Raw genomic sequence first — 24,205 nt, 5'->3', positions numbered from 1 at the left:
CCGACAACACCGACATTGGACTGTTGAGGACTGGAAACACGTTGCCTGGTCTGACGAGTCTCGGTTCCAATTGCTCCGAGCTGATGGACGTGTACGGGTATGGAGACAACCTCATTAATCCATGGACCCTACATGTCAACAGGGGACTGTTCAAGCTGGTGGAGGCTCTGTGATGGTATGGGGCGTGAGCAGTTGGCGTGATATGGGACCCCTGATACATCTAGATACGACTCTGACAGGTGGCAGGTACGTAAGCATCCTGTCTGATCACCTGCACCCATTCATGTCCATTGTGCATTCCGACGGACTTGGACAATTTCAGCAGAATAATGCGACACCCCACACGTCCAGAATTGCTATAAAGTGGCTCCAGGAACACTCTTCTGATTTTAGACACTTCCGCTGGCCACCTAAATCCCCAGACATGAACATTATTGAACATATCTGGGATGCCTTACAATGTGCTGTTCAAAAGAGATCTCCACCCCCTCTTACTCCTACGGACTTATGGACAGCCCTGCAGGATTCATGGTGTCAATTACCTCCAGCACTACTTCAGACATTAGTCGGGTCCATGCCACGTCGTGTTGCGGCACTTCTGCGGGCTCACGGGGGCCCTACACGATATTAGGCAGGTGTAAAAGTTTTTTTTGGCTCTTCAGTGTATAATATACTAGCTGATACCCGGCGACGTTGAACGTCCCGTAAAAAATTTATATACGTATAGCTTATTATCTCTTAATCAAAAAAATTTCTGCATCAAGTAAGAAAAAATTACTTTTATTTTTAAATATTTTAATTAAAAACGTCAGGCAATCGCTTGAGGATACGAAATATTTTTTGTTTGTCCATCTGGTGTGTAGATGTACAAATTTTTGGGATTACCAACACGCAACGAACAGCTGTCCGTGAAAAATACAGGGTATCAAGTTGGCTCAATACCTGCCACTGCTAACGACTGGCCTTGCGCTTTATTGATTGTCATGGCAAAAGTTAAACGAATCGGGAACTATAATCGCTTTAAAGTGAATGGCATTTCTTCAGTGATAATTTGGATAGGGGCCATTCAAGTAGACTCTCCCTTCCCCCGTCAGCAGCTTAGAATATTTCATATCTTCAAAAAAGGGTGGTTGATGACGTAAGCAACCTTCAAACCCCCCCCCCCCACATCATCAAAAGTCAGAAAATCCAAAACCTTCTCCCTCGATGCTGACGTAATACTTTAATGACTCCATACGTGGAATGAAGACATCTTCTCCTTTGGCACATCCAGTTAGAATCGGTACTTCGATGATATAATTGTGCAATTTCTTCACGCAGAGTCTGCTGCCATTGCAGAGTCTCTGTGTCTCCAAATTTCTTAAAAGCATTATAGGTGCTCCAACTTTGAGGGTCAAATTGTGTGGTGGTATACCCGGAATATCCAAAGAGTTCAGAAATTCTGCAGAATACAGAACTGTCTGCTCTGTGTCTGTGACAGTGTCAACCGATTTGTAAGATGTGGAGTCTCCCGGAATAATTTTTTGGATTTTTTCGTTGATCTTGTTCACACTGTCATTTTTCGATGCCAGAATCGCTCTCTCATAAAGCCACTCATGGTTTCAGTGATTTTGTTCAATGTTTGGGAAGACTTTGTCTGCAAGTTCTTGAACTGAGTTTAACAACTGGCAAAATCCATTTGGGAACGTAATGAGTCCAGTGCTTCGGTCTCTGAATATTATTCAAACGCCTTTTTAAGCATTTTTTAAATTAAAACTATACCTATAAGATGGACGGTTGATGAGATAAAGGCTAGCCTATATACAGGATGCCCTGTACATAGGCTAGCAGAAATATCCGGCGCTCTTCCCGAGTTTTCTTCAATTACTGGGAGGATTGGAAAAGTTACAAACCATTACAAAGGAATAAACTGTTATAATAACAGAATTAAAAGTGTGACAAACCATTGTAAAGGCATATATACACGTCTGAAACGCATTGTTGGAAACCCCGGTAACCAAAGTAAACGTTCCGAAAGTAATTGTTGAGGCCCCAAAACCATTGTTGCCTGACAGTTTTTTGCCCATTTCGGGCATTCGGTTCAATCCCGGTCATGTTTGGTATATATGCAAAATCTGGCGACGATCGGCCTAAAACTGTAGATTTGTAAAAAGAACAGACAGACATAATTTCACATTTATATATAAGACAGGCGACATTGTCCATTGACAGCAACCGGAATCAAGGAACTTCATTGTCTATCAGAAACCGCGCACAAAGACACTGTGAGACAACCCCAAAATATCTCATCTCATGCCAGAGGATCAGTCTGAGTCTGATGAAGGGTTATCATCAGCTTGTGAGGGAATTGAAACATTCGTACTTTGGCACTGTTTCATGACTGATTGTCTTCGTTTGAAATGACGTATCTAATAAGGAGCTTAATTCTTTCGATTCTGGAGTGTTTTCTCAGTAACTGTAGCTTCCAAGTGGTGTAATTCTGTGGCGTAGTAGAGTCAAAATGAAAGTCCTTGGTATACTCGCATGCCGTAGCATAGTGAAAGACGGTTCCCTCCCTCCACATTTACACATGCTAGAAAACCTACTCTTATGAAAACGATGAATATACGGTAGAAGGGGAAGAGCCATATACTCTGAAAAAAATAAAATAGCCTCTCTAGACCAGCCATAACTATAGAGCATTCAACTTGTGGAAAAATAGAAAAATCTGTTCCTGGTCTTTCGGTCCCTCTTGTGGCTAATAGATCTCAGCTGCTTCATTCCCAGTATTTCCTCCATGCGCTCTGATCCACGAGATATAGATGTCTATTTGTCAGTAATAGGTCTCTAATTTTTCTAGCCATAATGTGGCGTGATAGGAGGTATAGAACCGCATATAACAAAGAAAGTGAATTAGAAAGAATGTTTCTTGCTGGCGCTTACCTGTTATGTAGCTGTGAGCAGCGCAAATAACTCCATCATGAAATACTGTATTTAGATAGTTGAGTTTATTGCTCCAGTTACTTATCTCCAAGTCATCTCGAAAGGTAACCATGGCCGAAGCCACTCCATGCTGTCTTGGAGCCCTCAGTGTAGATCTTACATTTAGCCTGTGGATGTATTTCTTCTTTTAGGTCAATGTGGCATTCCTCCACAGATTGTGAAGGATGCTGGGACCATCCTGTGAATCACAGGCTGTGATTCTCCTTTCCATCTGGGCATAGGAAAGTGTTTCGTCGTTCCCCAACATAACAGGAGTTTTGAGACGGGTCAAGAAGCTGAATTTGGCTTCACATTCTACCAGGAGACTGAGTGGGGGCAACGTGAGGATCCAGGTTCAAACCCCACCGTCGCCACAGTGGCCATGTGAAGTTAGTTTTCTGCGGTTCCCAACTTCAAGGTGCAAATGCGAGCCGATCTCCCCGTTGAAAAGTCTCGCCGCAGAGAGCAACAGGCCTACAACGTTACTATTCATTCATTACACTTCAATCACTACGAGTTTAGAAAACCTCATAGTTAAAAAAAAAAGGTTGCAGATGGCAACACTACACATAACAAAGAAATAAACTTCACAGAAGGTTCACTACACGCGTATACACACATTCCAACGTGTACCAATTCGTTAGAAGTTCCGAAGTGGAATATGGACGAGATGCATGTCTGATTTAGTAGTAGTGAGTGTGATGTGAATAAAACACATCGAAAAGGGAGGGAGTGGGAAAGCGATGGTATTTTGTGGTTTCTTGGAATTTCTGTAATAAAATGTTGGCTCTAAACAAAAGGAGGGAAGGATAAAATATGAACAGTAGAAGGGTAAAAAAGGACGATTGTGGTGAAAGTAGAAAAATAGGATATTTCGGAAAAAAAATAGAAGTAGGAAAAATAGGATCATTACAAGGCGTCTATATTTCTATACCGCCCCCTTCCAATTTCAAATTACATAGTTGTTGCAGTCTCTTCCGAGCAGGAAAAAAAAAAGTTTTTAACTGCAATACTTGCTGAGATATAATTCAAAAATTTGAGAAAAGTTGGGAAAGAATAGCATCAACCATAGAATGATATTGGTCTAAGAGGCGAAGAGTTCAGAGGAAGAACAGCAACTATTTAGTTTTTGGGTGGAACCTTAGCCCCCATCCGTCCCAGGTTTGCCATTTTTTGGATGTGAAAGTCTATGGGAAGTATAGATACCATTCTAATGTTAACTAACAAATAAGCTCATTATGCTTTTATATTTTTCCTTCCATTTGTTAATTTTTTTTAATTCAAAGATCTCGCAAATCCTCGCAGTGGCTAGATAAAAATGTGCACGATTTTAGCCAAAAAAGGGAGGGGATTGACTACCATGATCAGTTAAGAGAAAAAAACTTCATTGTTCTGTCACATAAGTCCTGTTTCAAATAAATGGGACGAGTGGTCATAATATTGGCTTATGGGTTTCTTTTGGATATAGTTATAGATCCGTTATTGTTATCAGAGTATTTATGGGATCACATTCAGTGACATGCACAATATAACCTTATTAAACATTATAAAAAACCATTTTAATAAAGATGTCTGGTCCTCCATGCAGCCTTTTTTTTTTTCAAAATAATGGCTATACACTCCCTAAAAGGGTCTCTGCAGAGTTGAATTGAATTGAAGTGCAAAAGATTGCTCGAGTAAATAATTATTTTTACTTTCTACATCAATGGCTAATTCTTGATTATCTGATGATTTTAGATGAAGAAAATCAATTTAAAATATATGAGTGAATTTCATCAGATTTTCCAAAAAAAAAAAGGGACAGTATAAGGAACAAATTCATTACCATTTTATTGGAATAAATACAAGCTCTCAAAGTTATAATGGAATGGCTACTATAAATGTGTCAAACATTATAAGTAAACATAATTATCCTCGTAAGGGATAATGACTTTAAAAGAATGAAAGCAAACTTTTATGAAACAAAATAAATAGGTAACATAACTGCTCAGAACAACAATAAGTCCAATATATTAATATATCACAGTGCCTTACTAAAAAGGCTTGTTGAACAAAAAGTTTGTGATCATCTTGAAAGCTGGACCTGGCTTGTCATGGGGCACCATGTGGCCTGATCCCTGAAAAGAGAGAGGAGCAAGATTAGCTAAACCATGCAAAATGATTTCAATACCTCATTATCACAAGTGCTGCATTTGAAATGTTACTTGATACATCGAAAAAAAAGGAAGTTCAAAATATTGCATTTTAATGGGAAATTTAAATGTGCACAATACTCGCATATGTGACACCAAGTTCACACACAAGAAGCACTGGTGTGTGAAACAAACTGATGTTGTACAATTTCTTAAGGCATCCGACTATGTTTAAAATGTTACTTTGGGAGGAAATATATTGATTTTTCTTATTTTCATCTTTTATGAAAGACCCCAATTCTTGTGATTCCAAAACATGCCTTGTTTATATGATGTGCAAAACCAAAATTGCACCCATTTTAGAGCTGCATTTTTACATCAACTGATCTGTGAATTTAAACATTTTATGAAGAATACATAGCTGCCAACTTTTGAAAATGAAAATTCGGGAGATTTTCGCGCAAACCCGTATTTTATGCTAAAACCACTACCTAATAAATACAATAGGGATTTTTCCAAATAAAATAGGGATTTTCCAAACATAAAAGTTAAAGTGTAGGGAATAAAATCCCTACTGAAGTCAAATTAAAATAGGGATTTTACACACACCGAAGTTAAACCCTTGGGAATAAAATTCCTACGCAAAAAACAAGTGAAATTGGAGGCCAAAACTTCAATGATGTAAATATAAATATTGTGTTCAGAAACGCTGTGAACAAACATTCTGAGCGAATGACCCCAAAATCATCGGAAGATGAAGGAAAACACCGTCAATTTTTGAAGAACACGGACTTTTTGTGACACTTGCTCGATGCTTTTTTTTAAATTTCACATGAGTGATGATGGCAGTCTTTCCATGCCCGATGTTTATGTCCGTAACACAACTTGTACAAAAAGGAAAAGTAGGCCCTCTTCTGGAACGTTTGATGAAAGGAAATTCATCGGAATAAGTATCTTTAAAATTGATTAAATATGTTTTTGCTTATCATTATTCATGCTTTGTTATATCGCACGTACGTAACTTCAACAAAAGAAATTTTGACCATATACGCGTCACTAGAATCTTCGATTATTATCCAGGACTATTGGCTGCTAAGCCATTTCCCTGCACGGTAAGACAAACAACTTTCTTGTTACCATCAGAGGGTTTGTAAAACTTCCTTAAAAAGGGAATTTCCCCATTTACGACGTGTGACGTCATTTCGAAAGGGAAAAAAAAGAGGCTTCATGCCCCACAAGAAATTCCTTAGGGATTGTTTTCATAAGCGGGGATTTTTTTTAATGAAGTAGAGAATTTTTAGGGACAATTAGGGATTTTTGTGATTTTCGTAAAAATTCGGGAGATTTAAGAACTTTTCGGGAGGTCGAGCGATGAAGCTAAAATTCGGGAGACTTGGCAGCTATGAGAATACTATTTTTGATATTTTACTTCAGTTTGAAACATGATTTCTAAAAATCTCTTGATTATACAAAATTTCAATATGATATTCTGTCATTAACAGAACCCGGAAGTTTAGGCACTAAAAAGAAGGAATTTATCATTTTTGGAAGGAAGAAAAAATAACTAAAAAAAACAAAGGCATTAAGGGTCCAAATACTAGTTGAAATATTGGTTGCACTTAATCCATCTATAGTTTTAATTATAGTGCATAATAACTGTATTTATATCCAAGTTAAATTAATTTCAATCCCAAAATCAAATATCAATAGAACTTCAGGATTAGGCGGATTCCAGGACCATCGTTATCAGATGCGAAGCCAGCGAAAAAAATTATCATTAGGCTCTCTGAAGGTGTGAATAATCCTCATTTACTTGCTGTATTATTCGGAATAATCATCATTTCTATAGTTGAAACATGGCTATCTTGTTCTATTTTCCTAATATATATATACGCTGGACTTCTAGCATAGGAGCTGTGTGGCCGCATCTGCCACACACCCGTGAGGGGGACTCTGGCCAATTTAATCAAAATACTAAATATGTATGTATGTTTAATAAATATCCATGCTTGTTTGCAGTGCATTTATGGTGAAAAATGTATAAAATCAAAACAACATGGGCGTCAGAGCCCTATCTGCTCCTACCCAGTCTTGTGCGAGCCATGACATCAATTAATGAACTTTGGGAAAACTATCAGGCCAATATAACAAAATTACACAATCCATGGAATTGCAGAAATTTACACTATTCAAGGTGATCCAGAATGCCTCAGGGAAACGTTTAGGGTTGATAATACACATCAAGTCAAATAAATTTTGCAATGGAACCTTTGGTCGAGACACCATTATTTAGTTTCATTATTACTACTTTTTCTGGGACTACCTAAAATCATTAGTCTATGAAACACCGGTGGACTTGGCAGAAGAGTTTATTCGCAGGGTTCTTGCTGCTGATTAGATTAACTCATCACCAGGCCACTGCTAGTGGGTGTGACATTCCTTCATTCCCCCAGTGTCAGTTGTGCAACAGTATCCTTGGATATTACTTCGAGTGCTGGCACACCCCTGTTACATTGGTATAATTTATTTCCTCTGATATTCGTGATCTGCAGCTGTTTCTGTACTTAGTTTTCTGACTGAATAAATATATTTTGAGAGACTCAAAGGTTCCATTGCAAAATATATTTGTTTTGATGTATAAGATCACCAGGTGCAGTTCAATGCCTGAAGAAGATACATTATACAAAGGTTTTTTTCTAATGAATGTGTAAGGGTTAATATTTTCTAATAAATATCTCAATCTTTCCTTGAAGCTTGGGTGCACTGAATGGGACCGTACATGAACGGTCAGACCTAACTCAGACCAAAGATCACAATTGAGCTCTTACAATAGAAAAAAACCCTTTGTATGGATAGCGAAGAGTGACATCATCCACGAATAAGACACATTATGTAAAGCATGTGGAGAAACAAAAATTAATTTCCCCCTGCTTTTCTAACATGGGCTGCATTCATCTGAAACAAAATCATTCACGTCCAATACCATCCAGTCAGAGCAAAATTAATGCATGCCAACACCAATCTCTCAGATCACTTATTTGCATCTAAATGGGGCTAGAAGTGGTGGGGGCTTTCTGATGATAATTAATACCGAGTTGGAAAATTTTAAAATAAGCAATTCTTATTGATGCTACAATAATATTTTTTTCAATTTGAATTTAATTTTAGCCTCAACACTTTTTTTTCTTCATTCTTTCAAAAGAGTCTAATGATATCGGTAAATTCACTCTGCAGGATCAACAAAAGCCCTAAAGAAGTTATTGCTGTGGCTACTTTCTGTGTACGATACAAAAGTGAAATGCAATAAACAACTTCACAGGGGCAATGCATGCAACTGCATTTTATTAATCAACGAATCAATTACAATTTTTCAAGGTGAATAAATGCATAAAACCTTAAATGGAAATCCCAAGCTGTTGCTATAAGTAATAAATTAAAGTTTATCAACATTAGAATTCATACATTAAAAAATATTGTCTCCCCAGTCTTTCTTCGATCAATCTATTTCGCTTGGGCCAGTTATGGGCCAGTTCGCTTATCTGCCAGTTATACAATATGCTATCACAGTTTGGGGTGGTGACTAAGAGACTAATGTTAACATGGTTAGAAGCTCTTTTTTTGCAAAAAGTAATCAACAATGTATCTCAAAAAATGTTCATGATCCAGGACTGCAATAATGACTATAGATTTAATACTCAGGAACTTTATCTTTATAAAACAATTTTATTTATCCAGAAAAACCCTGCATGGTTCAAATTAAAGCAAACAGTAAGACAAACAAAGAGAACTGGAATTCAATATGAAGTGATAAAACCAAATAAAACCATAATACAGAAACAGTTTTTATATATCACACTTAGAGAATACAATAGTCTAAATCATGATATAAAATCTGAAAAATGTATTAGAAAATTTGAGGGTATCTATAACTAATGATATCAATCAAATTTCTTGAGTAACAAGTAGAATGCAATCTGCCTTTCTCACTCTTATTTTTTGGATACCTTATATTTGACTGTATTTATGTTTTTTTTGTAATCTGATCAATTTTAAATTTCAGTGAGCATGATAAATTTATGGTTGCAAATTAATGACATCAATTTCTCAAAGTGCAAGCGTAGAGAATACTAATTTTTAATTACTGAAGTCCAGATGCGAGTGCTGTTTCTTACCTGGTTGGTCTGTTGCCAAGTATTATCAATTAATGAACCCTGGACAGATCGTACGATCCCTTGGGTTAATATTGGAATGTAATATGTGTTTGTGTATGTGTCTTCATATGTTAATTAAATTTCAAATTTCAAAAGCACACTTTCTGATGGTACAGACGATGCAGATTTATAAATCATGACAACTATAACATAATTTGATGGCACATGATGGTAATGGTGCTTCTCAATATAACGGTAATCCCTCTATAACAATACGTTTTCTTGGTATGCAGAGTACTATTATATCAAGGTTTTACTGTATTACACAAATTTTGCTTAAAATTTGATATAAAAATGACTTTTTCATAGAAAGTGAGATATAGACCCAAAATTACCATTTTCACAATTTTGAGACATTCTCTATCAAAAAAATGTTATTAAAGTTCAGTAAAACAGAGTACGAAAAGTGCTAAGAAAGCAGTCGGATACCTGAACATTCTGGAATATTACCAATTATGGCATCATGTCTATGAGATCCACTATCAAAAATCGATCATATAAGCAGAAGTACATATATCCATCACGAAAAGGTGACAGAATACATGAATTAAAAAAAACTCCACCAACTATTAATATGGAACTCTTACCTAACTGTGGAGAGATCATAAGAAAATTCAATAATGGATCTCTCGGATCCAGCGCTACCATTGAAGTGTTAACAGAAGAGGGTCATCTTGTCACTATACGGCAGGACCGCAACTAGATGCTTGGTCACCCGGGGCAAGTGCACTTTTTGGCACCTCTTTGTAATGTTGAAGGAGAGGTTTGAGAATTAAATTTGCGCCCCTATCCTGTTCCAGCGCCCGGGGCATGAGACCTGCCCGCTTCTCCCTAGTTGCGCCCTGCAATACGGACTGGTTTTCATTATCTACAGAAGTATGAGAAGCGAATTAAAATAATCGGAACTATTTTTGGACGCTGTTCCCTGCTACAGCAGCACATATCTTCTCTAAAATATCATTTACTAATGAAAATGGTGATAAAAACATATTGAATGACTCAAAAAGACATTTTTTGTCAATACATGAACAGAATAAAGTTAAGAAATTTAAAATAAAAATGATAGGTACATATAAATAATCAGAAAACAAATTATAAAACCAATTGAGAAAAAAACATCTAAGAGAAACAAACCTTTATAGTCATCAATGTAAGATTTCCAAATCTTTTGTAAAAGCCAACTATTTGCCCATCAAATCTCCATGGTCCATAATCTGTGGTAGCCTTCAAGTAAAAATTAAAAAAAAAATCAATATACATATATACTTTTGCTAATGAACTCCTTGCTTACAAATTTTTCAGCTAACCAAGATCTTTTTTTTTTTTTTAAAAGATCTTCAGTGAGATCTTTATCTTCCTGTGATTCTAATTTATTCAATTGCAGAGACAGCCTTTTGTCAATTTTGAGTTTTTTTTTACCTCCTGGTGTTTTAAAAAGCTTTTATATTTTTTGCAGTACCTGGAACTAATTAAATAATTTTTCACGGAAACCTATTGGAAATCATGTTTTGTCTAACAAACTTGATACTGGAATGAATTATCTTTGTTAGACAAGGTGTCACTCTACAGTGAAACCTTCATACCACAGAAGGTCAAAAAACCAATTAAGCATTTTGTGTTAAATACAGGTTTCAGTTTTATAAGCAGGTGCACCCAAAATAGTAATTTACTTCTGTTGTTATGTGAAACTTTAAGAATATGACTACAACCAAATACCAACTGATATGAAGCAGACATGAATATTCTGAATTTTTCTCATTTTCATGTTCATTGTTATAACAGATATAATTTATATTAAAAATTTTTTGTATTTGAGTACTAATAATTCAACTGTATTATGAAGCATTCTCTTAACCCCTTAGCTGGTCAATTTTTTTACCAGCAATTTTCACAAAAATGCCATATTTTTTTACTGCACATAATTACACTATACTAAATAGAATAACAAAATGTGAGAATTTATTTTTTATTTTCATTTTTAATACTTTCACACAATTTCTATTTTATTATTTTGGAGCACAAAAACCCCTAAATGTTTGCTTTTTTAAAAAATACACTCTTTATGTAATGAGCAATGTTTTAGAGATTTTACAAAACTTCTGTCAGAGACTTTACATGTTAACTTTCATGTGCACAGAAGGAATACCAGCGAAATTGAACCGAGAACCCTGAGGAGGTGGATTTTCCACATAAACCTTGGTGAAAATACTGACAGATTTCAAATCTTCATCAGAGCCGAGCACACTACATGAGTCATCTGAAGAATAATCCAAATAATTAGAAGGAAATTCTATATCTGTATCAGAATTCAGTTCATCATCTAACAAGAACGTATTTCTGTTGTTCACTTCATTCATAATTTCCAAAAAATATTACAGCAGTTTCAATTTACAAGCGCTGCATATACTAGAACAGTGTTTCTCAAAATGGGCAATATAGCCCCCTAGTGGGAGATGGAAATGGCCACGGGGTGATACAAGCTACAGGTATAACATAGGATCCTACAGGTTCACTTTAGTTGAGGGGCAAGCAGCGGAAAAAATTTCTGAAAAAGGGGGAGATGGAAGAAAAAGTTTGGGAAACTACGCACTAGAACAAAAATTCCTGCCTCTGTAGAGAAAAATGCTTTTCATTTAATAGTCTTGCACCTGCACATGTATATATATTTTGAGAAAAAGACATATGAAAAGCATTTCAGTGGCATGGACAACTTCCACTATCTGTTGAAAAATATCTATACTAAATAGTCTCTTTACAAGAATTAAAAATATGAGCAAATCAAACAGGAACGAAGAAAATATTGATGCCCAGTACAGGGTATGGGCAAACCGGTTAAGAGGTTAAATAACAATAGATTGAACATTCTCAGTTTACAAAAGTGCAAACTAGTAGTACATAAAATGCAAAATAAAGAATTTGAATGCCTTTTAAAAATATAGACAATAAGATCAACAACGAATGTTTGTAAAATAATGATTCTACTATATATTTTCTGATCACAATTATCAATATATTAATTACTTTTTGGAAATGATCTCGAACAATTTTCTGTGCTAACGCTGTTCTCAAAGACCACTTTTCTGCAATCATTCGACCACTGCCCAATATGCCTAGCAGTTCAATGTTTGTCTGTATACAGGGTAGTCTGGATCTTCACTACCAAACTTCTAGGGGTAATCATACACATCAAAACAAATAAATTTTGCAATGGAACCTTGAGACATGAAATTTATTTATTCAGTCAGAAAACTAAATACAGAAACAGCTGCAGGTCACGAAGCAGATAGAAGAAATAAAGCATACCAATGTAAAAGGGATTTGCTAGAACTTGAAGTAACGTCCAAGGATACTGTTGCACAACTGACAGTGCGGAATGAAGGAATGCCGCACCCACTGGCAGTGACCTGGTGTCGAGTCAATCTAATCAGCAGCAAGAACCTTGGGGACAAGCTCTTCTGTCGAGTCCACTGGTGTTTCATAGACTAATGATTTTAGGTAGCCCCAGAAGTAGTAATAATAAAACTAAATAATAGTGTCTCAACCAAAGTTTCTACTGTAGAAGCTATTTGTTTTGATTTGTATTATCAACCCTAAACATTTTCCTGAAGAGTTCTGGACCATCCTGAATGTTAATAATGATATTTCTGCAATTCCATGGATTGTGTAATTGTAGGACTTTTAATTTTTTGTGCGTGTATGTGGAATGTTTTGTTTTGGAAACTGCTACAATGAAACGCATGGGCTTAGCTGGACACTTCTTGGTGAGTGAGGAAAAGGGGGAGCTAGATTATCTTGCATAGTAATTACTCTCAATTTTGTTCACTTTGTAGGGATATGTCAGAACAATGTTTGACATGGGCATCACATGATGTTGCAAAAATGGTTTTGTTTTCAGGGGTCAGGTGGAACCCACTTTGCAGGCGGAAATTAGTGTGCCCCTGGTGTGAGGGGAATTATTGGTAAAACACTGGGTGAATTTTTCCTGCCCAAAAGCTCACGCATATATAAGCCAACCCTTCCCGATATAGAAACAAATTTTCAAATTCATAAAACTTTGCTTGTACAAGAGCATATAACAAAGTTCAGACAAAATTTCTTAAATAAAAATTAAGGAGTTTTTATGGAGTTTCCAAGCAGTTCTTAAGGAGTCATGGCAAACTTCATAACTTAGAAGTTCTACAGCAAAAAAAAAAAAAGAAAAGAAAAAAGAAACAAAAAAGGGCGGGACACATATGCAAATTAATTTTTAATTTGCCAAACAAATTTTCCCTCTTCTCAAAAATATAGACGTAGAAGTTGTTCAGAAATTACAACTTTTGATTTGTTACCCAGCATTATCAGAATTCATAAAATAATCAATCCACATACAGACAATCCATACCTTTCTGTTGTCACCAAAGTGTTCTAAAACCTTCAAGTTTCGGTCAAAAATATAACTCATAACAGCATCACATAAGTTATAAAAATTCTAAGAGATATTCATTCCCCCTGAATTATTCAAAATAAAAAACCAAAGCTGACAAAGATTTTTTTTCAAAATTATTTATATTTGCAGCAACCCTTTATTAACCTCTCGCTTAAAGTGGATCAACACATACGCAAATTCTTTAAAATTAAGTTTTTCAATTTTTTTGGCATGATTATTGCTGTTTTTCAGTTATATTCATAAAGAAATTGTTTCAAAATGAAAGCAAATTTCAGTTTATTCATGTTTGGCGATTTAGCACTCGTTATTTGGCGAAAATTACAAATTAGCACTCATAATTCGGCGGACTAGCTCTTTTATTCATGAAATGAATTTTTTTTCCCATGAAACATCGGGATTTGCCGCAATGACGATCGACAATAGTAATTTCTGCTGCTTGCAGTGGCGACTTTTTTTTTCTTGAAAACGGAAACCGCGGTCGGTGGTTGAGAAACACTGGACTAGATTTTCGGGGACAAAATAGAGAGCGGGAATTTGCCATGAAAATCCAATACGCATCTAAATTCAATTTCAATCCTCCGAATTTTGTAGAGGACTGAAAATACTCTTTCAACTTCTGCGTAATTTTTTCATAAAGTAAAATACCGCTTAAAAAATAAAAAAAATGTTTTTCTTTTTTAAATTCCCCTTAAAATTTTGGAGAGGAGTGAAATTACTCTCCAAAATTATTTTCTCGGATAATTCAAAGTGCGACTATGGAAGATGGGAGGAAGGGGTGGTGCTGAAGTACGAAGGAATAAAACACGCTCTCTGGAAAGAATCGTTTCGTGGCAGGCGAAAACAAAACTTTTTTTTTGTGCCCTTTTCCAAAAGTCTGGGAATTTTATTCGCTGAGCATTGTACATACCATTAGAGGAGAAATATAAGTATTTCTCTATTTCTCCTCTAAGGTACATACAAGGCAGGTATAAAAGTATTTCGAGGAGTTTCTAAGTACACACAAAAAATTAAAACAAGCGCTATTTGAAGCAGAAAAATACGAAAATACACTATAGGAGCAAGATGTAAATTTTGGCGCAGAGTTCCCACCACTGGTAATAGCATCATTTTCTGGACAGGAATGATAGTTAGCACTTAGCTAACTTCTTTATTTCAATTTTATTGTCAAGTTCGACAGCACAACAATTTTTTTCTCGTTTTTCTCAGCATATCAGGTGTGGCCACTGCAGTCCGACCAATCAAGTGTCCTTATCTCAGCTGCGCTGGTCGTCAGCAGAGCTATTCCCACCCGGTACAGGGTGGCCTTGAATATATAAAAAATATAAAAAAATCTCCCAACCACACATTTTCTTTTTCCTTCTTTTTTTCAAGGAGCTTCTTTCAGCATCAAGTACTACTCATCATCAACCATTCATCAACCTTAGCAGGTAATATTTCAGGGGAAAAGTCGACTTTTTTTAGAAACAGCTGAAAGGATTTTAAGTTTTTAAGGTGCCTTAAAAAGGAAATGAAAATTAAGGAGTTTTTAAGCACCGTACGAACCCTGATATGAGATATGCTTGAAAACAAAAGTTTCATTGTAATAAGTAAAAGCTTTGATGTACAAAATAAAAGTCAAGAAAGTAGTCTTTTGGTTTATTGTTACTTGAGATATATTTTATTTTCACCAAACATCAACTCTGGCAATATCGCTATATTGGAATTTACTGCCATTAATTATGAGATGGGTTGAAAATGAAGGCACTGTCTATCGGTGGTTGCCTCGAATTCGTTAAAAAAAATATTTTATCTAAATCCTCCCCAGGTTCGAACCAGGGACCGTGACAGCAACCTTCACGGTGGTAGATGAGCATCGTACCACCACGCCACTCTGGCTACTTGAGATAGGAGCAAAATGATCCCGCAGGGCCACGCAGAGCCTAGCCGTCTATCTAGTGTTAATAGTTAATGGGGAAACCACAATAAATGTGGATCCAGTTCTTTTATATATAATGTTTGAATACATTTATAGTAAAAATAAATGATAGAGTTCAATTTCCCCACATCATTTATATCCTCATTTGAATTGAAAGAGTATGAATTAATTGGTTTGAAAGTGAAAGGGACTTCAATATGCATTACTGAATACTGTATATACAGGGTGTGCTCTAAGTCCTAATGCAGACTTCATCTCATCAACTGTTCATGGTAAAGTTTCTGACAAGGATGAACTAGGTATCAAACTTACGACACCACTAAACATCCTTTGGCACTTTAGGCAAGTATCCTATCAACCTGGGGCTACTGCGCCTGCGTAACTACAGACTGGTAAAAATGGTAGAAAACTCACTGGCCAGTTTTCAAAGTCTGTTGAACTTCAGAAATTGGTCATAACATGTAGGCAATATCATATTTTTTAGAGTAGTACACACTCTGAGTTGTTCACTAGAAGCAACAACATGCAGGCTACAACAGCCAACATTGAATCAGACGACTAGGGCATCCGACATCGTCCACTGAAAGTGGCCTTACACGCTTCTCAGTTCATCATTACACTCTGTATAGACATGCGTTCATCAATAATAAACTCGAGGAAATATTGAAAAACTAAAACATTGGAGAAACTGATCCAGAGGTCCATTCCTTTATTAAGTGTATACTTAAGGAAGCATCTGACATAAATTTGGAGAAAGCGTTTAGTGCTGTGAATAAATAAATAATATTTAATCAAACCCCCCTTACCATCATAACCCACAAACAGCGATTATCAAATTTCAGCTTCCATGTTCACATGGGAAAGAAGGGGGAGAGATAGGGATGAAAGGAGAATAAGAAATGGAGCAAGTTGCGTGAAAAATGTATATTGAGCCTGTGTAGATAAGGCAAGATGTGCAAAATCCAATTCAATCTGGATTTCGTCGTTGTCTGCTGCTGTTGCTGGAAGTCACTTCCTCAAGATGTTTGCACTCAACAACGTTCTCATACATTCTGCACAATGGGATTAGTCTAGCAAATGCAGAAAACTGTACGTGACTTGTTTATTGCTTTAAGTCACTTCTAGTAGAAAACCAGCCTCGCATCCCTAAAGGGTAATATAACTAAATGAATGTTTTATTCTTTTAGGTTTGTTTCCTTTCAGCATTTTGATTTCACCCTTTAAAATTAAAAGTCATCACAGACTAATGATCAACTAGGCCTGTGTTAATCAAGGAAATGCAGTGAAATTAATGTCACGAGCGGAACGTAATGCAAGTTGAATGAAAATATAGCAATTTCTAAAATCAACTCATAGAATGGCAGTGCATCAGACTGGATACAAAACATAAGCTACATTTACTATTTGCAAAAAAGCAGAAAAAAAAATTAAATTCTTAAAATCAAGCTTTCTATATCTATTGGTAAACAATCTTATCAACTAACCGCAATCATACAGTTACTTACATTCAGTTCTAAATCCTCAACGAACCATTCATTACCAAGAAAGTTACAAGCCATATCAACATCACCATTGTATATCAGACCCTTGAGACCGTCGTTAATAAGCTGCATCACCTGCTCCTTCATATCTTCATACAGCCATTTATATGTAACCTTTACGATTACACTGGAGAAAATTAAGAAATAGAATAACTTGACCAGCAATAAACCTCACAAAACTGTATAACATATCGATCACATTTCAGTTGCAAATAACAAGATTGTAGGTGATGGCCATTGCGTTTTTAATTTCTATTTTTAACTATTTTATAAATAATGTTTTGGTGAGAAAAAAAAATTAAGGGAACTGAGATTTCTTCTGCAGGCCTATATAATAATAAATGATAATGTGATCCTCACGTATTCTCAAGGGATTGGCATGATCCGTCTAGGGAATTTGTTAGTAGACATCAATGCCCAAGCAGGATTCAAACCCAGACCTGCACAGTCAGAGGCAAGCTTCCTAACAACTAGACTACTGAATCCCACATGCACTTCGTCCATATTTCTCTGCAGAATTTCTAATGAATTGGTACATGGTGGAATGTCTATATGTGTAGTGAACCTGACATGAAGTTTGTTTCTGTGTAATGCATGTTGTGCTTCCATTTGTGATAAATTTTTCTAACTATGAGTGAATTGTTATGTTTGAATAATTGTATCATTGTAGACCTGTTTGCTCTAATGTTTGAATAATTGTATCGTCCCTAACCACTAGACTAACAAGCAGCAAAAGTAAAGAAATATACATATTCTTTTCATAAATTTTCAAAAAATAAAATGTTTAATTCCAATTGGTTGGTTTTAACCATACAGTCAAAACTGCCTTTTCATATACATATACATATATACATATTCTTTTCATAAATTTTCAAAAAATAAAATGTTTAATTCCAATTGGTTTGTTTTAACCATACAGTCAAAACTGCCTATGATACAATTATTCAATCATTACACTTCACTCATAGTGAGAAAAATTGATGGCAGATGGAAGCACTACACACACAACAAGCATTAAACAGAAGCAAACTTCACATCAGGTTCACTACACATGCATTCCAACATGTACCAGTTTGTTAGATGTTCCACAGAGGAATATGGATGAGGTGTGTGTAGTTCAGTAGTAGACAGAAATTCCTCAGCCAAACACCCTTAAGGGTAAGAATTTTACAATAATCAAAATCATAGTTAAAGTACACCAAAAAAATTTTAACTACAGTAAACCTTCCTTCTGCAGACACTAGCGGGGCAAAATAATTGTCTATAAAAGAGAGGTGGCCATATCACAGAAGGGGGAAGGGGGTTCCCGATGTAGCTGTAAAAAATACAGTATTCAACAATAACTGAAACAGTTCTTCATTTGAAAATGAATGAAATTATAACAATAAAAGATACTTTATTGTTAAGATACAGCCACTGTGGTGATCGAGTGGTTATAGTGACGGACTCGCGAAGGATCCGGGTTCGAACCCCACAGTGGTGGTCGGCTGAAGTTGGTTTTCTGTGGTTCCCAACTTCAAGGCGCAAATACGAGCCGATCTCCCCGTTAAAAAGTCTCGCCACAGAGAGCAACAGTCCTACAACGATAAATCATTCAATCATAACACTTCACTCATAGTTAGAAAAACTGGTGGCAGATGGCAGCACTACACATAACAAGCATTACAGAGAAACAAAAAACTTCACGTCAGGTTTCACTACACGTACACGCACATTCCCGCATGTACCGATTCGTTGGGGGTTCCGCGGGGGGGGGGGTGCATGTGTGGTGTAGCAGTAGTAGGTAGTGCCTCCTAAAAATGGCTCAGGGATCCATGATGTTCTTAAGTCAGCCACCTCGTTGGGCAATTTGCCTTTTTTCCTTGTGGCGTTGTAGTTGCATTTGTTATTTGTTGTTGTATTAAAGTTATAAAAGTCTATAATTATTACAAAGATGTACACTAAAAATTACAAAATGTATTACACAAAGTTTATGCAATGGATTTACATCTATTGAAAAACTGATCAATCAAGGATTCATAGAATTTGATGGAAAAATTCCAACTCCTTCAAAATCTATTTAAACCCTCTAAGTAGCAATGTTCAGATACCTCCATAAAAGCCTCTTATTTTAGCATTGAAAAGTCCAGATATTTTGTAACATTGATTTCTCAATGGAAAGCTTTTCCCTTTACCCATTAATTTGCACCTGTTGAAAATCAGAAGAAAGCCTACTTCATTAAGAAAGATTAGACATTTAGAAGAGAAGTTTAATGATTTCTAATTTTGGCTTAAAGGATTATGCTGTGAGAATAAAACCAATGTCCTTTCTGTCATTTTGTTTACAGGAAAATGTATTTAATGTGTCCAGTATTTTAGAAATTCTCAAATAGGTTTGACACTGTTTTCTTGCTGATTGGTCAAAATGCATGGGAAAAATACACAAACACTGATATCAATAAAGAGATATCTTTTAGAATGAGAAAATATTTACCCCCCTCCCCAAAAAAAAATTCTGGAAACCTGAAAAGGATAAAGTAAATTTTATAAAATATAGATAGAAGTATAATGTAACATCAAAAAGTAGAACACCTGGTAACCCTATATATTTTAAGACATTGAAGTTATTAGGTGAATAACAATTATAGAACATATGGATTGAAAAATAATTGCATATAGCAAAACTATGTGGATGTGCTACAACCATGAAAATTTTATGCTATACTACATAATGTCCCAAAAAAGTAAAATTATTTGCCCCATGAAGAACCCTGCAGTTATTTTCCAGCCCCTCTCTGATGTCTGGTAAACACATCTCAGTTTGAATACCAAACAAAGAAGCCAATATGTAACATAATACTGTGTCAGATATGTAGTCATTGTGGCCATGTTGATGCCAGTCCTCTCATTTGAAAACACAAAAAGAGTGGGTACTTTGAAATTTCGCAACAAAACAGTTAAATATTCAAAAATAAATTGATTCCTTTTAAATCTTTGATTACATAAATTTAAAAAATCAAGACATCTGGTCACCCTATCCCTACCAAACGTTGCAACGGGGAATTCCAAAGGAATTGGTGTAAGCAAGAACAAACTGTATGTATGTGTGTATAAATGGGACCCTAACATATTTATGTTGTCTGAATTGTGCTTGTTTGGTGTTCTGCTGGTGCTACTACCTCTCTTCTAAATTTTGAAGGGAAGATTGTAGATGCTCAGATTTTTATGTTACGAAATCAAAAGGTGCAAATGCAATTGATGATTGATTTCAGGACGAAGAATATGTAAAATTTACTGTTCACCTTTATGCTTCTGAAAATCAAAACTAACAAGAACATTTTTTATCACATTATGTAAACAACAGCTATCATATTTCATTTGAAAAAAGGAGTGAGTGTTTAATAGGATTTTAAAAAATAAAAAAGACTAACTTGCATGCAGTCCATTTAGGAACTGCAGGAGGAATGTGAAGAGCTAATCTGACTTTATTCTGATTAAAATATTCTTCCATATCTGTGTCATTTAAGCATTGAGTGTCTTTCAATTTCCCCAGTACCTAGTTTGAAAATCAACAAGAAAAGTTTTCGTTGAGTCTCTAATCACTAAAAAATTTTCTGTGCAACAGATTTGTAATAGAATTCCGAAAATTTTGCAAATTCATAAAATGAGAAAAATATTGTTTTTTCAAAATGAGAAAAATATTGTTTTTTCAAAATGAGAAAAATATTGTTTTTTCAAAATGAGAAAAATATTGTTTTTTCAAAATGAGAAAAATATTGTTTTTTCAAAATGAGAAAAATATTGTTTTTTCAAAATGAGAAAAATATTGTTTATTCAAAATAAGAAAAATATTGGTTTTTCAAAATGAGAAAAATACTGTTTTTTCAAAATGAAGAATGCATGTAACAAATTTGTCTTTGAAGTCTAATTTTCTTTATACAGTCCACAGCACTTAATGTGATCAATTTTTAAAAATGTACAATACATTTCATAGATCTCTTCAGAAAGTCTTTTTTTTCTTTTGTCATACATTTGCCTTCACTATAGAGATCCATTTGCAAAAGCAGCTCCACAAAACATGGCCTACGGACTGTTAGACGTAAATGTTTGTCAACAAGGTAGGAAAGAAAGAACGCCTTTAAGCCCCTACATAGACTTGCAGCATGATAATGATAACTTGCAAAGAAAAAAAATTGGTTAAACCTTAGCTTCGAAAAATGCAATAAAAACTCTTGACAGGAAAAAATGTTAACATTACTTGGAGTCCAAATAACTATAAACAAATTATTTCCCATGTTACAATATTGATCCAGTCCGTTCTTTGCAAAAGTGATAATGAAACACGAATGATAATAATATCTATGGTTCTAATAAATAGCATCAACTGTATTTTTTTTAATTGTTTATTGTTTTAATTTTTTACATAAATACAAGATGAAACAAAAAATCAGCCAAGGGGTCTAGAGACCCATACTGGATGATACATTGCAAATTTATAATGAATAATAAGGAGCACAGTTACTTATTAGTAAACAACATCAACAAACTAAAACGGAAAAACGAAATATTAGAAAAACACATACACACGCACACACAAAATGGGGAGGGGGTTTCAAAAAAAAAATCAAATGTCAAAACAAAACTTTCACATAATTTGTAGTATTTTTGGCAACAGCAAGGAGTGCAATTTTATGAAATACACATTGCATGATTTTCAGGTAAGTATATGCAAATAAAAATCAATATAATGTTGCAATGCTTAAGATCAAATAGATTCATAATTTAACTGATTGAGGAGCATAGGCAAATCAAAAGAAACTCTCGATGTCACTGATTGAAAAAAGATATTGCTTCATGTCTTTTGAAAGGTGATAAGTTAGTAATGTTAAGGATAGCAAGTGGTAAAGAGTTGAAAATTTTGGGATGAGGTAAGTAAAATGCTTCTTCAGAAGAGTTTTGTGGATAAGTGGTAGAGAGTATATATTGTTCAATCTATTTGAGAAACGGGAACTGTTCAGAAGTAAAGCAAATTGTCGTTTAAAAATAATTATAGTAGATTTGTAGAAATAAAGCTGATGTATGGGAAGGATTCCAAGACTGTGAAAAAGTTGTTTTGAAGGAGTCAAATAGTCACTTATGATAAGTCTCATTGCTCTTTTTTGGAGTTTCATTATTGGTGTAAGATTTGAAATGAATTCGCCACCCCAGATAGCTAAACCGTATAAAAGAAGGGAATGAAATAATGAGTAATAAAGTGTTAACATGAACGAGTGATCTATATACGGTTTTAAGTAATATAGTTTGTAAATTACATAGCGAAGTTCACTTTGCAAATATTTACATGAGTTTTGAATCTGAGGTTATGATCAATATGAATATCTAGGTATTTAATCGTGGAAACCTGTTCGAGACTCTGGCAGTTACAAGTTGAAATGTTTTGGCAATTATTATTGTGGAATATCAGATTATGGTTGAAGTTTATATTAGTCATAGAACAGAAGTACATAAACTTCGTTTTTGTTACATTTATTTGTAAGTCGTTACTAATAAACCAATTACGAATTATTAATAAGTCGGCGTTTATCGAACTTGCAAGTGAATGGTCATCATCAGTTGAATAAAGCAATACTGTGTCATCTGAAAATGTTATGATTTTACCAGTTAATTCAATGTTGCAAAGGTCATTTTTGAATATCTTAAATAATAATGGTCCCAGAACAGAGCCCTGAGGTACGCCTTTGATTGTTTCTAATGGATTACTAAGATTATATCCAACTTTAACTATTTGAGATCTATGACTAAGATAAGAAGCAATTAATTTATGTGCATTACCTCTGATACCAAAAATATGTAATTTATTGAGTAAGATACGACGGTCGACACTCTCAAATGCTTTTTTTATGTCCAGGAAAATGGCAATAGTCTTTTTAGATGCATCAATTTTTTCTACATTATACTTAGTGAATGTTAAAAGGGCAATCTCTGTGTTTCTGTTTGGAAGAAAATCATATTGATTGATAGAAAAAAAATTTACATGCGAGATGGATGATGTTACTATTATCATAGTAACATCCAAAAACATATACCATATATACTCGTGTATAAGCCGACCCCCCTACTTCAGGACCACCAAAACCGCAAAAATCGAAAACCCGTGCATAAGCCGACCCCAAAAAAATCTGCGCATTTTAGAGAAAAAAAAATCTTATATTTTCATGCAAAATGAATAGTTTGCAGAGATTTTCAATAGAAAATGATTCAAACTTTTTAATCCGTTTCTTCCGAGTCTCCAAGCTCATCGTAATCCATCAGATCATCATAGGGGTGCAGCATCTTCGTTTTTATCTCCATCGGCTCTGTCATCGCCATTGTCACTTTCAAAGAGGATATCATCTTCAGTTCCGTCCATCTCATTGCTGATGCAACACTTTGTGAAGGATCGGAGGAAACAAAATTTCACGCTTCATGTACCCATAAACCAATGTCAGGTTTCTTCATGGCACCACTTTTTGTAGTTTCTTTATCATCGGAACTCATCCATTCGATCCTCAAATAGTTTTTGAGAGGCTTGTTGATGCTCACATCTAAGGCTGTGCAATCGACATTAGCCATCACCACCTAGAGATAAATCTCTATCTCTCTCTATCTCTAGGTGGTGATGTGTTAGCCCACCTGGTATCAAAGCCAATGATGTTTTCGATTTCTTTGCCTCGGCTACGACATTATCCGTTCTGTAGGCTTTGAACATATCCCACACCAATAATGCCGGATTCTAGAACACTGCTACAAAAATGACTTACTGATTGCGGGGGTCGACATTTTCTCATCAAAAACTGACCCGAGTATAAACCGATCCCCCCCACTTGAGGAATGAATTTTTCCACAAAAAAACTAGACTTATACACGAGTATATACGGTACATTCAAATTTCTACTTGGGTTATTTTTGAAAACTTTCTTTTAAACTAGAAGTATTTGTTATTTTTTGCCACTTTCATACAATGGTCAAAGATCATTTTTAAGAATCCATACAGACATGAA

At 35.2% G+C, this 24,205-nt stretch overlaps 1 protein-coding gene across 1 annotated transcript in view; it reads right to left on the bottom strand.

Moving 5' to 3' along the window:
- Positions 1-4,777: 4,777 nt before the first annotated feature.
- The window catches only part of LOC149075746 (lysosomal protective protein-like), a 136,495-nt gene continuing 117,067 nt past the window's right edge, over positions 4,778-24,205 (bottom strand). Inside the window, exons 8-10 of the mRNA XM_089243256.1 lie at positions 17,151-17,313; positions 10,439-10,528; positions 4,778-5,078 (exon numbers count right to left, since the gene is read on the bottom strand). Of these exons, the coding sequence (XP_089099382.1) occupies positions 4,995-5,078; positions 10,439-10,528; positions 17,151-17,313 (337 nt within the window). The 3' untranslated portion in view covers positions 4,778-4,994. The remainder of the gene's footprint in view (positions 5,079-10,438; positions 10,529-17,150; positions 17,314-24,205) is intronic.

Source organism: Pholcus phalangioides, unplaced genomic scaffold (genome assembly GCF_987345545.1).
Source record: "Pholcus phalangioides strain wild (caught in Gottingen) unplaced genomic scaffold, Ppha-v1.0 ptg000015l_1, whole genome shotgun sequence".
Lineage (NCBI taxonomy): Eukaryota > Metazoa > Arthropoda > Arachnida > Araneae > Pholcidae > Pholcus > Pholcus phalangioides.
Note: the sequence above shows the minus strand (reverse complement) of the source record. Positions and strands in the feature narration are given on the sequence as shown.